Genomic DNA, 19,442 nt, shown 5'->3' with positions numbered 1-19,442 from the left:
TTTTTTTCTGTCTTTAATTTATCCATGTTCTGTACGTGTATTGTTTTAGCTAAAGATTTATTTTGGGTAGGAAATTTATTTGTCTTACCTATTTATTTTATATTTAACTCCTAGAACAGTTGACTGACACATAATATATAGGTGCTTAACAAATACTTGTTGAGAGAATCTTCCACATCTGTCTATCCACCTGTATGCCCATCAAATACATACTGAATACTTACTGTATGCCAAACACCTTTCTAAGGACACAGATGAAAGAGAAAAGCAAGGGCTGTGTCTGAATGTAATTTCCTTATGCATAGTTGGCTGATACATATCAAAAACAATGAAATAAAACCTAAACGAATGGGTTTCATGAAGGTAGTAGCACAGGTAATGTGATGAGAGTGAGAGAGGAGTTTCTACTTTAGATAGGATGGCCAGGCAATACCTTTTTGAAGAGGTGAATTTGAGCAAGGCCTAAATGATAAGAAAAAATGGTTTAGAGATCTAGAGAAAAGAATTCTAGGCAGAGGGAATAGTAAGTATAAAGGTTCTGAGGCAAGAATAAGCTTGGTGAGTTCAAGAACAGAAAGAAGTTCAGTATGACTAAAGCATGAGTATTTTCTCATACAAATAAATACTGCTTCAGTGTGTATCTTTGTACATACAAATATGTTCTACATATTTTAAAAAGACTTTTAGTAGTGGAGGGGTCAAATAGTATATGTATTTAAAATTTTGATAGCTATTGCATGGGGCTACTTTTATCCTTTCTCCCTAAACCTTTTCTTGCTTTTGCAGGCAGTGGGGAACTTGGGTTGTCTGGAGCTTGGTAGGGAGTGGGCTGTGATGTGAAAGGAATTCTTTTTGTGAGAGAATGTGCCAAGAACTGTGGCTATTTGAAAGACTTTTGTCTCATACGATGAAAATCCAGCAGTAGAAAATATGCATATGTTGTATATGTTGAGTTATATGTTAAAATATCTGGCTCTCAGAAATACAGTGCTCTCCTTTGGCCATTTAATGAAACCATTCCACTGCAGAAATTATCAACATTTCTCAATCTAGAAAATCCAAAATTTGGCATGGTTATAGTTAGATATAATTGGAGTTACATATAGTTGGATATGAGGCAGTATTATAAATGATTCCTAGTTTGACGCTTTGGATTCACATCACACAAATTTGAGATTAACTAAGGAGGCATTATGAAAAAAACACCATTAAACAAAGTCAGCCGATCACCTTGCCCATGTGTGGCTTTTGTGGAGTAAGGTAGAAGGGTATCTCCTATTTAAAATAAGTTTTAAAAAATCCTGGGTGTTGTTACATTGGGGAATGAAATTCCTTCTTTAAGTGCCTTTCTGTCAAAGAAGGATTGTTTAATTTTGAAGGATAAATGTCAGAATTACTTATAACTTTTTAGGCAGATTAGAAATTGTAGACTAGTCAAAGAACAAATTTTGTTTCATCAAGTATTTTACTGCTGAGTAAACAAGGAGAGTCAAGTCCCGTTTGAGAGCATAGAGATGTTTGTTTAATTTTTTTCAATCTCTGTTTTTCGATAGGGTGAAAGTAGGAAATTTAGGTAGATATATTCAGATTCCAGTATATTTACAGAGAGAAGGGGGTATGTGGTTTCCCTGGCTATTAATTTCTCCTTTTTTCACTTCTTCTGAGAACTAAAAACAACTTGGAGGGATGAGGTCAGGAATCTGTGATGGAGAAGATTTTAGTTTAACAGATGCTGATATGGTATATTCTGTCTGTTATAGTAAAGATTTTATTTTTCTTTTTTAACATGGGTTATTTTTTCTAACACAAAAACGAAGTTTAGTTAGATTTTATTTTGCTGCTTGAACCTGGTGACATTAATAATGATAAAGCAATTAACATATTTTGTCTGTGATACAATGATTTAGCACTTTAAGAAGCCTAGTTTATCTGATGTCTACTATAAAAATCATCCCACTGGTTTTAATGTGAATATATAATTTTTGATTGAAAAGTTCTTGATATCAAATATTTAAGGTGAGTGTAAAGAAAGGAATCAGTATTTTAATAGTCTTAATCCTTTGTCCTATAATGTGTAGATGTGTAAAATATGTTGATGTTTACAAAAATCTTCTAGTCCTATTACAATATATAGATATGTAAGTTGTAATTAATTGAATCATTAGAACATCTAATTTTTGCTTGACAGTATGCAAATGTGCCATTAAATCTGTTTTTAAAGATTTTTCCAGTTTAATGTCTGAATCCAAATTCATAAAGAGTTGGAAAAATGAGATGTCTGAGCTATAGGATTCACAGGGATTTCATATGAAGCCTATTTAATCAGGATAACACTGTTATTAATATTCATAACATCAGCTGGAACACAAATGACAGACTTTGGGGCCTAAAAATTTTACTTGGTGAATTTATTAAAAGTAGCTTAAAAAATTAATGGAATTTAAGTAAAGTTGGTGAATATGAAAATCTTGTGTTAGCAGAAAAAAATCTCTATTAGAACTTTCTTTAAGAAATGGCATTGATGTCTTTTGACAGATTTCATTGGTACTTAAAGAAGAAAGATGCATGAATGGTCATTTAAGAGGATTTAAACACATTGGCACATTAATTTTTACATGAATAATAAGTACTTTCCAAAAGCAATTAACTTACACTGTACAAGATACGAATTGAAATATATGACTGTGACATCAAGGGCAAAGCAAATGTGCTGTACATTTTAAACTTAGTGGCAAGACTGTTTAATATTTTGTTTTATTTTATTTTTATAGCTTGCATAGGCCATGACTTAGAATAATGTTCCCTCCCCCACCAAAAAATATTGGTATGTTAAACATTATCCTCTGCAAGTATCTTTTGTATTTATTGGAGAATTAAACATTTGTTGTGCTATTGGTAATATTTGAGAATATGTTCAATTTTGCAGAAAGTTAAAGGGATGATTCTAAATAGGTTTAGTGCTACAAATACATATGTGTTAATACAGACTTACTGATTATAGCATAACTCAAATGTATAATAAATACGTTTCTGAAAGTTTGTATAAATTTAGTTAATAAGCATCGAGTAGTGTTCAAGTAAATTTGTTTTGAATGTTAGCCTAAGAAAGTAAAAAGTGGGGAATGGCTTAAGTAAAACTGGGGTGTGTTTTATTTTGTGTACTACCTGCTCCCCTTTATGTTTTAAAACGTGCTTGTGATGATATTATACCTGTGCTCTAGTTTTTATTTTTGTTATTGGAGTTCCTTAAAAACAATTAGTTTTAGACCATTTTGTATAATTACAGTAATACCGAGTATTTTGTTTTACATTCGTCAGAGATTATTTTTCTTACAAATTTTAGTACTTACAAAAAGCATAGCTTAGTTGTTATCTCTAACATGCCAGTTAGGGTTTACCAGTGGAAGAATATAGGTATTGGTCTTGCAGTATAAGAGGGTACTAGAAGTTTCACTTGCAGTCAGTGCTATATATGAATGATTTAGTTTCATTAGATTTATAATAATTGCCAGGTATGTTTTGGGACTCATATTCAGAACTTGAATGGAAAAAGCATTAATTACTAGGGTGTGTAGAAATTATCATAGTAAGCCATAAATTAAATTTTTTTGTATAAGGAATGAAATCAAATTGATAACTTGATTTATTGGTTTTTTTGTTTGTTTTTTAGTGTCTTTTTAAAAGTTAGGTTTTGGGTTAGGGGGACATGTTTTGTTTTTGGCTCTGAAATATTCACTTATATGCCCAGGAGGGGGCAGCATTTTACTATATCAGTCTCATAAAAGAATTAGCCCTGCTTAGACTGTCAATGTTTCTTGTAATTACTCCCAGTATATTTGTTGCTTGCTTATGAATTAACTTGCATTTATGGAACTAAATCATTCCAATCATTTAATTACACCTGAGGAGATGAACTATAATTGCTTGCTTCCAACTAGGATCTGATATGGCTTGAGCAGTATTAATTTGGTGTTTACTTTTCTGAGTGCTAAAAGCATTAAAATGATTGTGCAATGGGATTACATTTTACTAATTGCTGGCATTCATTAGCTGGGTAAATGATGAGGAAGAGTGACTGTATATTGAAGAGGGATAAAATTATGGTTTTAAATAGTATATTACTAAGCACATTAAGACCTGTAAGACATGTTTTAAAATACTCCAGAGGTTATTAAAGGCTGTATTTTCTACATGTCTTGCTATATGAATCTCTTATTAAAAGACCGCAATTATTATTAACCTTTTTGGGCAATATGGAGGGAAGTGGCTTCATTGACTGGAACATATTTCTTTGATATTAATAACTTCCTATATTTTCAGCTAATCCAAAAGTAAATGAGGAACTTAGAAAAAGATTGCCAACTCCAGATCAACATATTTAGAGAAAATTGGAAAGGAGAAGCTTACTACAGCTTTATTTGAGGACTTTTTAAAGAACACAGAGTTCTAGCTGTGAGGTAAATCTAATTTTATTCTCCTTAAAAGCATGCAAAAAAAAAAACTTGCATAGTTTTTATGATATTTACTATGAAAACAAATGCAAGAGAGAAAAATCAGTAACTCCACAAGTTAATGATAATCTTTTAAAAAATTAGAATAGCATTTAAAATTACTTTTACAAGTATGAAATGTTTTATATGAAAATATGCATTCAAATCAATAAATCTGAAATTTGACAAATAGAGTAAATTTTTAATTTTTTTAATTGTTGAAATTGTAGTTGGAAAGACTTAAGTTAAATAAATTAAATGGTTCCCTCACCAAAGCAGTAAGAATGTCTAGAAGCTTAACCTGAACTGTATTTACTAAAATATAGGTGTGAATGAAAGAACTTTTTTCTGAGAAAAAAGATTTAATTTCACGTGTTGAAATACACAGTTAATTGTCCTATTATAAATGTTTTAGAAAACCATTTATCCTGTAAATTCTCTGTTAAACAAAGGTAAGGTTTAGGTGTGTTCTGATATATTGTTTTAAGTTTATTTATCTAGAGTTGGCTTTATTTTAGCTTCAAATCTTGGCGCAGAAACCAGAGACGTTGCCAGAGCAAACAGGAACGGGAGTACAAATGGACGACTGGTCAAAAGGTAAGGACTTTTAAGGTATTATTACCAAACCCCAGGTGTTGTGCTTGTTTAAGGCACTGAATGAAGTGTGTTTGTTCTAACCAATATATTAGAGGCAGACAAGCACAAGTGCACACGCCTGCACACATGCAAGGAAGGAGGCACACACAAAGAGACCCACATTCTGCAAAAGGGACACAAAGACACATGGAGAAAGAGACATGCACACACAGAGAAAGGGACACGCACAGAGCAAGAGATATTGAGAGAAAAAAGGAAAGCAGACACACAGGGAGAGAGAAACACACACAAAGTGATAGAGGAGATTGAGAGAATGAATGGTAGAGAAATGAATACAGAGAGGTATACTCAGAGAAAGAAACACAAACAGAAAGGAGACACAGACATAGGAGGGAGATACTAAACTCAATGAGAAAAACACAGACACATATACAGAGGCACACACACAGAGAAAGACACACATGCATAGATACACACAGAAAGAGACACACATATTGAGACTCACAGAGAAGGAGAGATACCAGAGTGAGAGAAACATGGTGAGAAGGAGACAGAGACATACAGTGAGAGAGTGAGTCACATACAGTGAGTGAGAGAGAGAGAGAGAGAGGGAGGGAGAGGGAGAGGGAGAGGGAGAGGGGGAAGAGACACACTGAGAGAGAGGGGCACAGGTGTACATGCAGACACACTCAGAAAGAGACACACAGAGACAAGAGACACAAAGTTAAAGAGACATGGAAGATACACACATATACAGAGAGAGACAAACATATATGGAGAGGGAGACACATACACAGAGAAACAGACCAAGACACATACAGGCACAGAGACACATGTAGAGACACATGCACACCAAAAGACACACCCAGAGACACCCACAAAGAAACGGAGTCAGAGGGGGACTCTCCCTGGAGAGTCAGGGCCACAGAGACTTGCAGAGATGTGCAGAGGGAGGCAGAAAAAGGTACTTCGAAACAGAGACAGAGACATGAAAACAGAGTCAGAGACAAGGAGAGAAACAGAGAAAAGGATGCACACAGATATGCACAGGCAGAGGGAGAGAACAGTCAGACAGAAATACAGTTTGAAAGACAGGCAGACTGAGAGATGGCCTGAAAAAGGGAGAAATGGTGGTTGGCTGGAAGGAGGGATGGATGGATATATGGGTAGGTAGGTAGGTAAGTAGAGCACATCTATCTACGTATAGAGCAAGGTAGAGAGAGGGCCTTAAAGACAGAGGTTTAAAAAATGTTAGGTTTTTAATTGAAGTCTTTTACACTAAATCTGGATACAGTTGCAAATCTGAAATACTTGGAAAACAAATCATTCTGAATATAGTATTACATATAATTGAAGACTTTGGCCTTTATGTTCATCGTTTTTATTTCCTCTAAATTTAAAAAAAATAGAATTATTACCAAAACATTGCACACATCTCTCTCTTTTGATTCCCCCTCCTTCAACAGGGCTCCTTCTTTACCATTTATCAACCACACTGTTACCTTTTTCAGAAGATTAAAGGTCATTTTGGGGAACTGTTGTATCATCATTAAACTAAATCAGTTAATAGCTACACATTGTTTTGAGGAATAGAAAGATGCTATACTGAGTATACCTTTTTTGATTTCTGCATTTGTTTTTGATTTCTACGCTGTTATAAATTTTCTTGTCGTTTATGCCTACCATTAGCAGCATTTCTCCTCTTATTTGTGATTCTAGGCTACTTGTTATGAGTTTAGAATCCAGGTAACTGATTGCATTGTGTATAAAGGAATAGCAAGTGATACCTGAGTAACGTAGTTAAAGGTTTTTAATGCAAAGTTAATAGCTTTAGTGAATGGATTTTGTGGCACTTAATTTTAGTCTACTCTCTTTATATTCAAGTTTGTGATAAGGATGTATTGGTGTGAAGCCGAAAACTGATTTGTTGTAGTTGTTTTTACTCATTTATGCAAATAAGCAAGCAAACACTCTTCTTTTGAGGAGCTCAGAGCAGTTCTTACTCAATATATGTACAAAATAAGAAAAGAGGAAGTAAATAATAATGCCCCTGTAGCTTATGTTCCCTATTCAGAGGCCACATTGCTATGAAAGCCATGTCGTTCACATTATAGACAAAAGGATCTTTAAGGAGCCAAAGGAATTATTTTTAATATATCTAAAGAATAGGGGCTATAGAGGAAATACTTCTCATAAATGTAAAATAACCAGGAAAGATGTTAAGGAACAGAGCTGCTGAAGCTCTAGGACACTTTTGGAAAGGAAGGTTTTAGGGCTAAAGAGAGATGCATAAATAGTTTGCAGGAGGTACAGACGTGACTGAAACATCATTAAGAAAATTTGCATTTTTACAGACATTTTTTTGAACATTGGAAATAGGAATAAGACATTCCTTTATATAAAGGGCCTATTAATGAAACATTATTAACGAATAAAGTTAAACAGGTAAATGTAGTATCTTTTAGTTTTGTGATAACTGATATGTTTAAACAGTAAAATCTCACATGGTTATTTCTTTGATATGGGATTTTTCATAAAGCACAGATTACTTCAGAGCTCTATCTTACAAATATTCATAGGCTGTTCTTGTAAATAGTTATTTTTATTTAAAGTTATCTTATTTTTTTAAGGAAATGGAGGTACTTAAAAACTTTTATTACACTTTGCATCATCTTAGAAGTTTCATTATAAGGAGTGCTGAAGTGGTTATTCTTTTCCTAGCTTTATTTTAGAAACATTGCTGAAATATTTGATGTCAAAGAGTATGAGGTAAATAATGTTAACAGGTAAAGCGATTACATTTTTCTCAGTTTTTGTCATTATTCTCAGTTTAGAAAATGTAAAGCTGAGGTTGGTAGGTAGGATGAGTGAAGACATCTACAAACTGTCTAGGTTTCTTTAGGTAGTTAAAAAAAAATCCTGAATGAATGAAATTTTAGGTTGATGGAAGCAATAGGTGAGTGAATGAACACGTGTTGTCAGGCAAACATTGGTAACATCTTCTGGCTTCTTAAGAAGTAAATGATGTTTTGTCCTTTCATGAAAGCTTTCTGCTTTTCAGCATTCTTTTTTTTCCCCTGCTTTTTAAGAAAAAAAATGAAATGGCACAAAAGACATATGCAAAGTTAACCCTCAGAAAGAGTCAGTTATTATATGATTGTTTAGCTTTTTTTAGCATTTACTTATTTACTTAACTATGTAAGAAAAAACTCACGGGGGTCAGGAATCTCTTACGAATAATTATTTGGAATAGTATGATAAATTTCTGGATAGCTCTTAAATTTGGGTGATTTTTATTAAATTAGCAGAAACATGGTTTAATTGTTTTATAGTACACAACAGTCCATTGGAAATAGTTTAAGTATTATTTATGAATAAACATGTCTGCCATAAGTATACATACCTACAGTAATATAGGTAAAAATGAGGTCTGGATGCCAGTTAAATTTAGAATATTGTGAAACTTATTTAAATCTAGAACCTTTAGGGGTCAGTGTTCCCTAAGAAAGGTTAAAGAAGGTTACCAAATTAAACATTGTTTGCTATGTTTTAAATATTTCTTACCAATTGAGGGTAAGAAATGGTAGGAATCATACAGCTTGAAGAAGCTTTAGACAAAAACCTTTCAATTTTATGAGTTTCTTTAATATTATTGCTAGGTTTATTATTTTAGGAAATTATATTTAATGTGTTTTATACACAGTAGGTATTTTCACTTATGTATTATCTCAATTTAGATATGAATCATATGTTTTTAAACTATTTTCTTTTAAGCTTAAAAAGTGAGCATGATTCTAAATCATCATACTCATTTGAAACTTGAGAGATGAAAAACCTTCTAGAACTGCTTATGTCAATAGATTTCTTACATGCTGCAGTTTATTGGAGGCTAGCAAATATTTTTAAAAATCTTATCTTGCTGATTTAAGTAAAAAGCAACTGTCTTTATTTCTAAAGATGATATGATTTTGTTTCCATGATTTTTATGTTTTTTCTGTCAAACAAAATAAATAACTAGAACTAAAACGTAGCAAAAGGTAACTTACAAGTGATTTGTTAGTTTCTTCTTGAGTCAGAATACTATTTATTTTTGCTTGGCATTTGGAACCTGTGTGCCACCATCAACCTCTTTTATTATTGGTTCATTTATCTTTCTCTCTTTTCAAAAAGTATGTGTTCTTTTTACCCATATATTGTTCTATAATTGAATTACATCTAAAACTATTGCATGATTTGCAAGCATTTTGTAAGAGTAGACATATATAGAAACACCATGGGAAAACAAGTAGGATGCTTTTAAATGTCTTTGGTCATTATGACAAAAATAATGGAATCTCATATCATCTTCATAAGCTATTTTATTTTAAAGCAGACAGAAAGGAAATGGCAACTTGCATAGAATGGGCCTCCATTTCTATCAGCAAGATAGCTGGTAGAAAAAAAATGATTCCCTAGACATTATGATTAGACCCTCCTTGAAATTCAAGATTTTGAAAATATCTACATGATTAGTCATTCTGTATTGAATTATAAGATTTGAATTATATTTAATAATTGGCTTCCTAGTAAGTAATGGTATATTTTCCCTGAATGAGTAACACAATTTGTTTTTGTTTGTTAATTTTATTTTTATTTGTTTAAATTTAAAGGAAAATTGCACTGGAGAACTAATGCATTTAATAATTTCAGTGAAATGTTATAGTAGAAAGAATATAGTTTTGGAACTAGACAGACCTGGGTTTTAAGTTTTCAATCTTCTATTTACTACCTACCTGGACCTGGGCGGAAGTTTCGTAATTATTTTTAAGCCGTGGTTTTCTTGTGTGTGGAATAGGGAGATGCTTCCTTTAGGAACATTTTGAAGATTAGAGATTGTGTATGTAAAAGCCCTACTACAATACCTGAAGCAGGAAATGAGTTTATTTAATATGGGTTTCACATACCAGAGTAATTATTTTCAATAGTGTGGTGGTGATAATGGTTTTTATAGATGTTTATAAAAAAAATAGATTGTTGAAGTATTTTACACGGCCTAGGTAAGTGGTGGTTGTTGTCGTTGTTCTTCCATCCAGCTGTGAAAGGTAGGTCTACAGAAAAGTTTCAAAATTATTAAGAAGCATAATTACTAGTATTTGAAACGGTTATTATTAGTTTTATAGGAAGCTTATTCTCTTCAGATATAATGTTCTCAATATCAGAAACTTGATTTCTTTTAAGTAGTATAGTTTGTATTTACTATATTTATGTTTTGTAGAATAGAATGTAAAATCAATTATATTCTTTTAGTGTAAAATCTAATTTTGTCTGTATTGAAATCCCAATTGCAATAAAAATCTTCAGACTAGTGATATCACACAATGTGCCTTTTCCTTTTGGCAAGTGTGAATTTAAGAATACATTTTTAATTTTCATTTTGCCATAGAAGGGTTAAAAAAAGAGCATATCGAGGTCTGCTTAAATTTACTATTTATCGCCATAGGACCTAACTTAATAGAGTACTGGTAGTTTCTTACACATGACATCCAGAATATTTGAGAGAGTAGTTTTAGGACTACTGGAAGTGAGCCAACAAGAATTGATTCATTTCCAGAGGAAATGCTAAGACTATCCTTAAAAGCATGATGGAGGTTATACTGTTTTAGAAAAAATTAATTTCTCTTTTTTAAAATAAGTTTACAAAATAAATGAGATTCTGGGTGTCTGTTTTTTAAGCTTCATGTGAATGATTCTGTCCTGACTCTTGGCCTCATTAAGAAAATGTAATGGAAAACCAAAAAATTTTTATAAGGGCAACTTAGTTTTCTAGCTGGTTATGAAGTTTTTTTAAAAACTGTGTTTTGAGACTCATCATTTCTGGTATGAGTAATTCACATTTATGAACTTATGCCATAAATATTTTTTACTTTTATTTTTGACAGTTTTTAAAAAATACTTTATTTTGTAGAGCAGTTTTAGGCTCACGGCAAAATTGAACATGAAGTACAGAGTTCCCATTATACCCCTACTTCCTAACCCCACAAGCACAGCTTCCCCCACTGTCAGCATCCCTCACTGGAGTGGTACCTTTGCTACAGTCGATGAACCTGCCCATATATTCTTAATAAAGGAAAAGTTTGGGAGGTAATAGGAGTCTTTCTTTATTTCTTTTTTTGTTTGTTTTTACTAAATTTAGAGTATTTTAGGTAGGTCAGTTCAGGCTACACTCTTACATGGAATTCTTACTACACCTTTGGTCCTTCATTTTATAAAAATGACAACTACTAAGAAGAATAAGCATGAAAAATGGTAAATTTCTTTTTTTAATAGGAGTACTTCTCCATTTCTATGCTATGATCCTCTCTTTATACAACTTGTGACTACTTCTTTGGTTTAAGGAAACTCAATTCTACTTTTAATAAGCTCTTTTAAATTTGTTTGTGGCCATGAAAATATAAATATATTTTTTTGAAATAGAAAAGTTGCTTGAATTTTTCAAAAGTTTTTTGCTTTAAGTTCTCCATTCTTAAGTTTCTGAGCTCTCTGATAAAAGTCCTCATCCATTTCTGGTTATGGCCCTTTCATGCCAGAGCACTTCCTGGAACACATAGTTACAACACAAATCTCAAAATAATATTATTGAATCTTAAATTTTCTAGAAATTTGAATTTCAGTGTATCATATTTAAGATGATTATTATGGTCTCCATAGTGGCTGCATTTGTCACCTTTAGCGTGATTACTGTAAAGTCCTGAGTGTGCATTGGCATTTTGTTGATTTTGTAGATCTGAATCAATTTACAGTGGTGTATAGACTGAATTTATGACCATTTACACAGTTGATTCAGGCTGACTGGCTGTTTGTAGAATAGGACTGATGTGACTACATTTACTCACTATTTTTGGTTATAAATAAATCTGGTAGTTAAAAATTTGGGGTTTAGTACATGTATGTAAGTGTGTTTTAATCAAAACAACCTATCGTGTAAGACATTATTATCTTTTGGGAAGAAGTTTCGGATACAAATTTTCTTTGTGTTTTGCCTTTTCTGTTTTCTCTTGGGGAATGAAAAACAAATTTAGAACAAATCAGGCTATAAAATTTTGAAATTGGTTACATAGATTATTTCATAGTCTGAATGAATGATTGAATTAAAAATATTCTAATCTATAGCTTTTGGGTAAAAGTGATAATTTTTGTCAAATGGAATAATTGTGCTGATAAGATGTAAGGTAAAAGTAATTATTTTAGAAAATTCTATTTGGACTTTATTTTTTGAGTGATTTTTGTCTTCACATATTGAAACTTTTTGGTACTTTAAAATCAGGGTGCTAGTGGATGAAAAGTTAAAAGTGATCAGTTCATAATGATAAAATTATACTTGTATAGTTACTGAATATGTTAGTTTTTGCTAATTAAATATTTTTTAAATTAAAAATCATGTCCTTTTTAATAGTTTCACTGGTTGTACTTAAGGTAATTTGATGTACTGTAAAACATAGTAACATTCTTTGATTTTGAGCATTTTTAATATAGAAATATAATCAAAGTTAAACACAAAATACCTTATTTCCTTCCTTAATTAATATCCTGTTTTTTAAAGTTTTACCCCTTCTGTTCAGAATTTTCAGGTTAATGTTGATCCCTAACAGATTAGGATGGGTAGGGTTTATTTAGCCTTAGTTTCCTTGAACCAGCAACACACATTGGAGGAAATATGATAGGAAAAGCAGGACAAATACATCGTCCTGAAGGATTCAGGGTTGTATATAAATTCTAACATTTGGAATATGGAATGTATAATATTCTGTATCCTTTCCACAGATTAAAATAAGTGTAGAGAATTTACAATTTGAAAAAATTCCCATTTTAAGTAGATTAGATGATTTCTGAATCTTCATCAAGAAACCAAATGTTGCAGAATTTGGAGTCACTGAAACCTTTTATTCAATTGCTTTTAAGAGTTCAAAGTTAAAAAAAATAATGATTTCAGTTCAGCAAATCTGATTTTTTCCTTTCAGAAACCTTCATTGCCTATATTTATAATCAACCCGTATATTTTAACACCAGGATAGTGCTGCATTAGTCCAGGTAAGAAGAGCAAAGACAAAACAAAAATTTTCATTAAAAAGGAAGTCCTTGATCTCCTGAGAATGCAGTAAAGACTAGCATCAGAGGCTTCCTCTGCATTTTTAATAGGCCATTGGTCTCTAATAGGTTCTATATTGGTCTTTCATTACCTTTTTCTTTTTTAAAAATCTCTGCCTCTCCCCAGAGTCACTTGAAACAAAAACATTATAATTTTTTCTCTTTTTTTACTTAGGCTTTTTTTGTCTCAGGTTTTCAATGCTGTTTTTAAAAGTTAAAAAATGCTACTAACAAGGAGCTGATGATGCTATGGTGCAACTAACAAGGCGCACTAGTATAGTAGTCACAGCTGATTAATAAAATGAGAGTCCCTTCCTTTTCCTTTTGTTCCCTCCCCCCAAAACAAATGGTGAATTTGAATAAAACATACATCATTTGCATAGAAAGTTATGTAATGATGCCATATAGAGTATAATGATTTCCTAAAACCTTGTATTTAAAGTAACCTGAATTACAATGAGAGATAAACAGAATATTTACCCATCCCTTATGAGCTGCTGCTGATATGTAAATTTATTCTTCTACTTTGCACAAATATACTTTTGAGCTACTGCTTAAACACTTTGAGGTCCTTAGTCAAACAGTTTTAATGATGCCTCCAATATTATGAAAGTGTGACATTTGATGAATGTCTCATATAGTTTTGATATCTAGGCACATGTCAACAAAAAAAATTGAACATTGGTTTGTCATGCAACACCTAGATAATTTATAATTTTACTGTTTATATCCATCTTGACATTTTTTATCTGCCAAAGGCAGGTTTCATTTGGAATCTTAATCTGAGATTTATTTGGTGGATCTGGAAATCATAGCTAGGGTTCCCACAGGAAATGGTCCATCTACCAACAGATTAAATGGCAGTCCTGCAGTTGTTAGGGGAGCTCTGCATTTAACACACATGCATACTCATTCAGTCAGCACTGGGGAGAAAAATTAAAGTAGTAACCCAGGTTTAGGAACAATGTAGCTAAAAAGTCCCATATTTGCTGAATGACAAAGGGTTATATAGCAGCATTTCATTTTATTATTCGTGCTTGAATTTCTTGTTTGCTCTGTTGAGTCTGCTGACGAATACTAATAAATGCCTGCAACAATCCAGACGAGAGATGCCTGGCAACAAAGCTATGCGGTGGACCTCCCTGATCTTCTCCAGTTCACAACCTGACCTTTTGAAAAATTGGCTGGGCTAAGCCGCAGAATTTGGGTGTAATGGTTATTGTTAACTCCAGCTTTAGGATTTATTAATTTGTGTGATCAAGACTTACCTATACTTCAAAGTTTCAAAAGACCAAATACAATCATCCATCCATTAGAACTAACGTTGTGTTTCAGTGATTTCCACTTGGTATCTGACTGGTGATTCTTCTGTTTTGTTTTCCAAATCTAAAAATGTTCTTAAGTAAAATGAAAGGCACATATAAAGAAATAGGTTTTTTTTCTCTCTTCACAATTGTTATTGGAAAAGTTACCTTCCATAAATGGTTTATGGAATTGTTGAATTCATAGATAATTAGTATGTGTTCATACTTAGTAATCAAAAAAATATATAATTATGAAACCTGTTTTACTTGCAGTGGTAGAAATTTAAGACTTACCTAGTTGATTCATATTTTTAATTACTTTATATAAATTATTCTTATAACAGGAAAATTGAAAAGGTTAGAAATATATAATAAGTAGCCAAATAGTTCATATCACTGGGGAAAAAAGAGAATAAAGAGTACCGTTGTGCTAGTTAATCTAATTTTAAGATAGTTTTCACAATCATTTTAGCTTAAATGATATTTGCAATGGTTTAAATAGGGTGATATAATTTTTACAAAGCTTTAATTTATGCAATATGTTCATAAGTTAGGCAGTGTAAGGTTTAGGCAATTACACTATTATACTGTGTTCATGGCCTTCATTTGATGAAAGACGTTAAAATTTAGAAGCTGAAACATTACAGCAGAACAGTTCTTGCACAGAAGTGTGTTGAATGAATATTGGTATGTTCATGACTATTTCAGACTTGAAACAAAAACTTATAAAAATTTGGTGTAGTACTACCACTTTAGTTTTTTTTAATAATAAAACAAATAACAAAATGCCAGTAAAGTGATTTCTATGACTAGTCAGTGGATAATTTGTAACATGGTACACTAAGCCTTTGAATTGTCTTAATCACAGATGAAATAACCTCACCAGTTCTTTTTGACATGTTTATTTAGGATACAACCATGTATGGGAATGTAAAGGATATAGTTTATTTTGAATCCATGTCCAAATGAATAAATTACTGACATTCACAGGTTTCATGATTTTCCAGGTTAACAAACCTTTATCAAGCCTTATTTCAAAATCTTATAGCTATATCCAGGCTCTCCCCCATCACATGTTTTTGACTTTCCCTCAATATATATAATACACCTTATCAGAATCACATAAAACTCTGTATCTTTGCTTTTCAACGTAACAGCCAACGGCTACATGTAGTTTTGGATGCTTGAAATGTGAGCAATGAGAATACAGAACAATGAAAATGAAAGTTATAGTACTTTTCTTCTTCTTCTTATGGCTGGTCAAGCCGAAAAATAAATTGAAAACCCCCTGAGAGAGTATACAGTATCCAGGTAACAAGTTTGCATATTTTAAGCCAAGGATCCAAAAGTTACCTGATTTCTTGTGACTCCTAAATTAGAATCTCTGTAGGATAAGTACCTGTGATCTACTAGCTATGATCCTGATCATATCTAATATCATGTGCCAATATGGTAGTGTTCAAATTATGTTACAGAAACATGTTATTTAAATTTCTTATTTTCCTGCCATGGGATTGAATTTACAGAAATATACTCTTAGTTTTCTTTCTATGAGGTTGAATTTTCTTTCAGGATCTTTCTCTAATGTCAGGATTTCTGAACTTTGAAGTTCTGTTACTTTTGTAACTTATTAGTTTTATAATCTTATACAAACTTTATTAAACCATTATGTATTAACTACAAGTTTTAACCTTAAGTATTTTCTCTTTTTTGTATGTTTTTCATTGAACAAAGTAGCATTTTATTTATTTTCCATGTTCATGTCTTCTGTTCTTTTAATAAGAAAATTTTTTCTTACTATATTTTATTTATTCTTATTACATTTTAATAAGAAAATCTTACTTTTAGCTAAGTAGATTCTTGCAAATAATAATAGCTAACATTTATTGAGTGGTTTTCTGTACTGACACTTTTCCAAGAGATTATATAATTTAAATAATTTAATACTCATAATAACCTTTCGAGGTAGGTGCTTTTATTATGTGCTTTTTACTGATAGGGAAATTGATGAGAGGTTTAGTAATTTGGTAAAGGTCGTACAGCTGTGTGGTAGAGCCAGAATTCAAACTCTGCAGTCAGTCTTCAGAGCCCATGCACTGTGGTTCTGCTTGGAAACTCTAAATACACCAGTATTCTACTTGGAAGGTCTAAACTTTGCTCTTGTACTCACTCATATTAAGTGGAACCACTATGATATGGCAGAAGTTTCTGATGTCCTTCTTTTATGTTTGGGGAGAGAAAAGCCCATATATGCATCTGTGTGGAAAACTAACCGTCCCACACACATAAAGGAAGCAAATAGTCGGAAATATTTAGTAAAGGGAATAAAGAATATTTATACACACATACAGATAGATAATCTATGTGTAACTCAGTTAAGGAATTGGTTAGGAGCCACTAGCTGATGCTGTGTTGAAACTAATGTTTGTTTAGAAAAATTCTTAACCATTGAAAAAAAGACATTTGTTTAAAATGTGGGACTACTATAGTACTTCCATCATGAAATCAAATTTACACTTAATAGCAAAAAGTGTCATATCATTTTGATGTTTTTACATAATGTAGTGATAGACAATATACAAAAGAAGCAATAAATATGAGGTTTTTGTTCTTTTTATATTTATAAAATCAGATGCTATGATATAAGTAATAACCTTTCCAAAAAAAGAAAAGATAGAGTGTAAAGAATTGGTGAACAATTATGTTAGCAAATGTCAGAGAGCACATTAACAAATTGCTTCCTTTATGGTTCATTTTAGATACAAGTGCCCCTGAGTAGCACCTGCATCTGAAGGAGAGAGATCCATTTATTCAAATGTACCTGCCTATAGCACCTCCATTCCTCTTTCTCTTTCTGCCACTGAGCTCTCAGGTACCTGAGATGTTGCTATTCTGAGTAACCCCTGTAGGATCCCTAGAGACAATTCTAGCTCAACCACTCTGAAGAAACAGCTCTGTAAACAGTATTGACCCCACAGGGGACCATCAAATCCATTTACACAGATACCAGTTGTCACAAACTATTTACAAAGCCAGACAGAACAAAATTCCCCAGCCTCTAAGAATCCCTATTTGATTCTAGCCACCTCCTCACTTCTATATAGTAGTTGTGAAGTAACAGTTATTTTTGGCCATGAGTTACGATTTCTTGGGTAGCATCAATTTAACTGAGTATATTCAATTAATTCAATTCAGTCAGTTTAACTGACATTAATGTATAATTATCTGGAGAATTGAACTCAAAAGGGATCCTAAAGCTTTCTTTACTAGGTTAGGAAATAGTATAATGCTGTTAATTTTCTAGACTAAGGAACTGAGAATTTAGTAGCAACGCTAACATTGGGATAGTTGACAATAGTAATACCTCCAGGAGTAAAGGGAGAATTTGTTAGATCTTGAAAATGATCCATTGGAAACAGTATGAAAGTCACTAGGGAGATACAGGGTCTTCAAAGCATATAATACAGCTGGCCTAGGCACATGTATTAAGTATTAGGATTCTAAAAAGTCTTTACTAAATTTACCCACTTTGCCCAGATGAATAAACTGTCTCTAACAGTAGCAGTAGGTGGCATTTGAGGAATAGTGAGTAATAATCTTCCATAACATCATTTTCAAATGGTCACAGGATATGGCAGTGATAGCATTAAATAATAATAGCAAAAATTGGGGAATATATTTGGTTTGAAGTGGTTAAAATTCTTATGTCCAAATAATGCAGCATTAAATAATGGCAGTGATAGCATTAAATAATAATAGCAAAAATTGGGGAATATATTTGGTTTGAAGTGGTTAAAATTCTTATGTCCAAATAATGCAGTGTGCCTGCAGAAGAGCAAATAAATAAAGGGATTGATAGTTGTCATAAAAAATTTCCTGTTATTTGAGAAAAGAAAGTTAGATTTCATTGAATTATGAAGAAGAGATTAATAACTTATTCTATAAGTTCCTATGGAGAAATGAATTTAAATAGTATTAATTCTGTTAGTCATAATGATGGAACAATTAACAATGACATTGATTCAACACTGAAGCAAATTACTAAAGAAAGTTACAGAGTTTCCATTTCAAACCATATGAGAGAGATAGAGAACAATCAATAGAATAGTTTTAGTTTAAACTTTCATCTGCTTAGAGATGAATTTGAATCAGAAGTGAATTGTTCTTTAAAACATTTATCTTATCTTTCTATTCGAATAGTGTATGAAACAGACCTATAACTTCACTTTTTGTTGCATTTTATTGGTATATTTCTAATGCAATTTTCTTTCAAGTGATGGGGTAATACAACATCTCAACTAAAGCTTTTAGTGGCATCATCCTGTTATCACTTGACAAAAGTCCTTCTTCTGGGACTGGAGTTTAGGAAAAATAATTGAAGACTGAGTTAGAGTAACTAAATACTATTGTATTCTCTTAGTTGGAGGAGGTACTAACTCAGAAATTGAATTTAAGTTGAGCTGTGAATAAGATAAAGAAAATTTGGTAAAATGAAGTGTGATACAGCAGTATCTTAAAATTTGACTTGAAAAGTCGAAGTGTTTCATGCCAGCAACTTACTCAAATGTTTCAGAAAAAATTATGTATGTGTAGGTAGACAGACATAGAATAAATAATAAAGCAAGCATGGTAAAATGTTAACATTGAGGAATCTGGATGAAGAGTGTATAGTAATTCTTTGTACTATTTTTGCAACTTTTTTATAAGACTGGAATTATTTCAAAGTAAAAAGGTAGAAAGAAATGACTGTTAACTAACATCAGTCAGCTTTCTCATCTGGCTCTGTCTTCTTTAGCATGTTTATGCAGTCAGTGAAGTCTTTTGCATTTGTCTTTCATTTCTTCTCTCCATTTCTTGCCATTTTTCTGAATGACTTCAGTTTCTTGAAAGATGGCACTCCCTGTACCCTGATACCTTGATTTCCTCC

The 19,442-nt window shown here is 32.1% G+C and overlaps 1 protein-coding gene across 2 annotated transcripts in view; it reads left to right on the top strand.

Moving 5' to 3' along the window:
- The window catches only part of MIPOL1 (mirror-image polydactyly 1), a 312,254-nt gene that overhangs the window by 51,581 nt on the left and 241,231 nt on the right, over positions 1-19,442 (top strand). For both annotated transcript variants that reach the window (XM_082835259.1, XM_082835258.1), the window contains exons 2-3: positions 4,321-4,457; positions 5,009-5,087. In XM_082835259.1, coding sequence (XP_082691385.1) covers positions 5,069-5,087 — 19 coding nt within the window. In that variant the 5' untranslated portion in view covers positions 4,321-4,457; positions 5,009-5,068. The remainder of the gene's footprint in view (positions 1-4,320; positions 4,458-5,008; positions 5,088-19,442) is intronic.

Source organism: Leucopleurus acutus (assembly GCF_964270905.1).
Source record: "Leucopleurus acutus genome assembly, chromosome: 1".
Taxonomy (NCBI): domain Eukaryota; kingdom Metazoa; phylum Chordata; class Mammalia; order Artiodactyla; family Delphinidae; genus Leucopleurus; species Leucopleurus acutus.
Note: the sequence above shows the minus strand (reverse complement) of the source record. Positions and strands in the feature narration are given on the sequence as shown.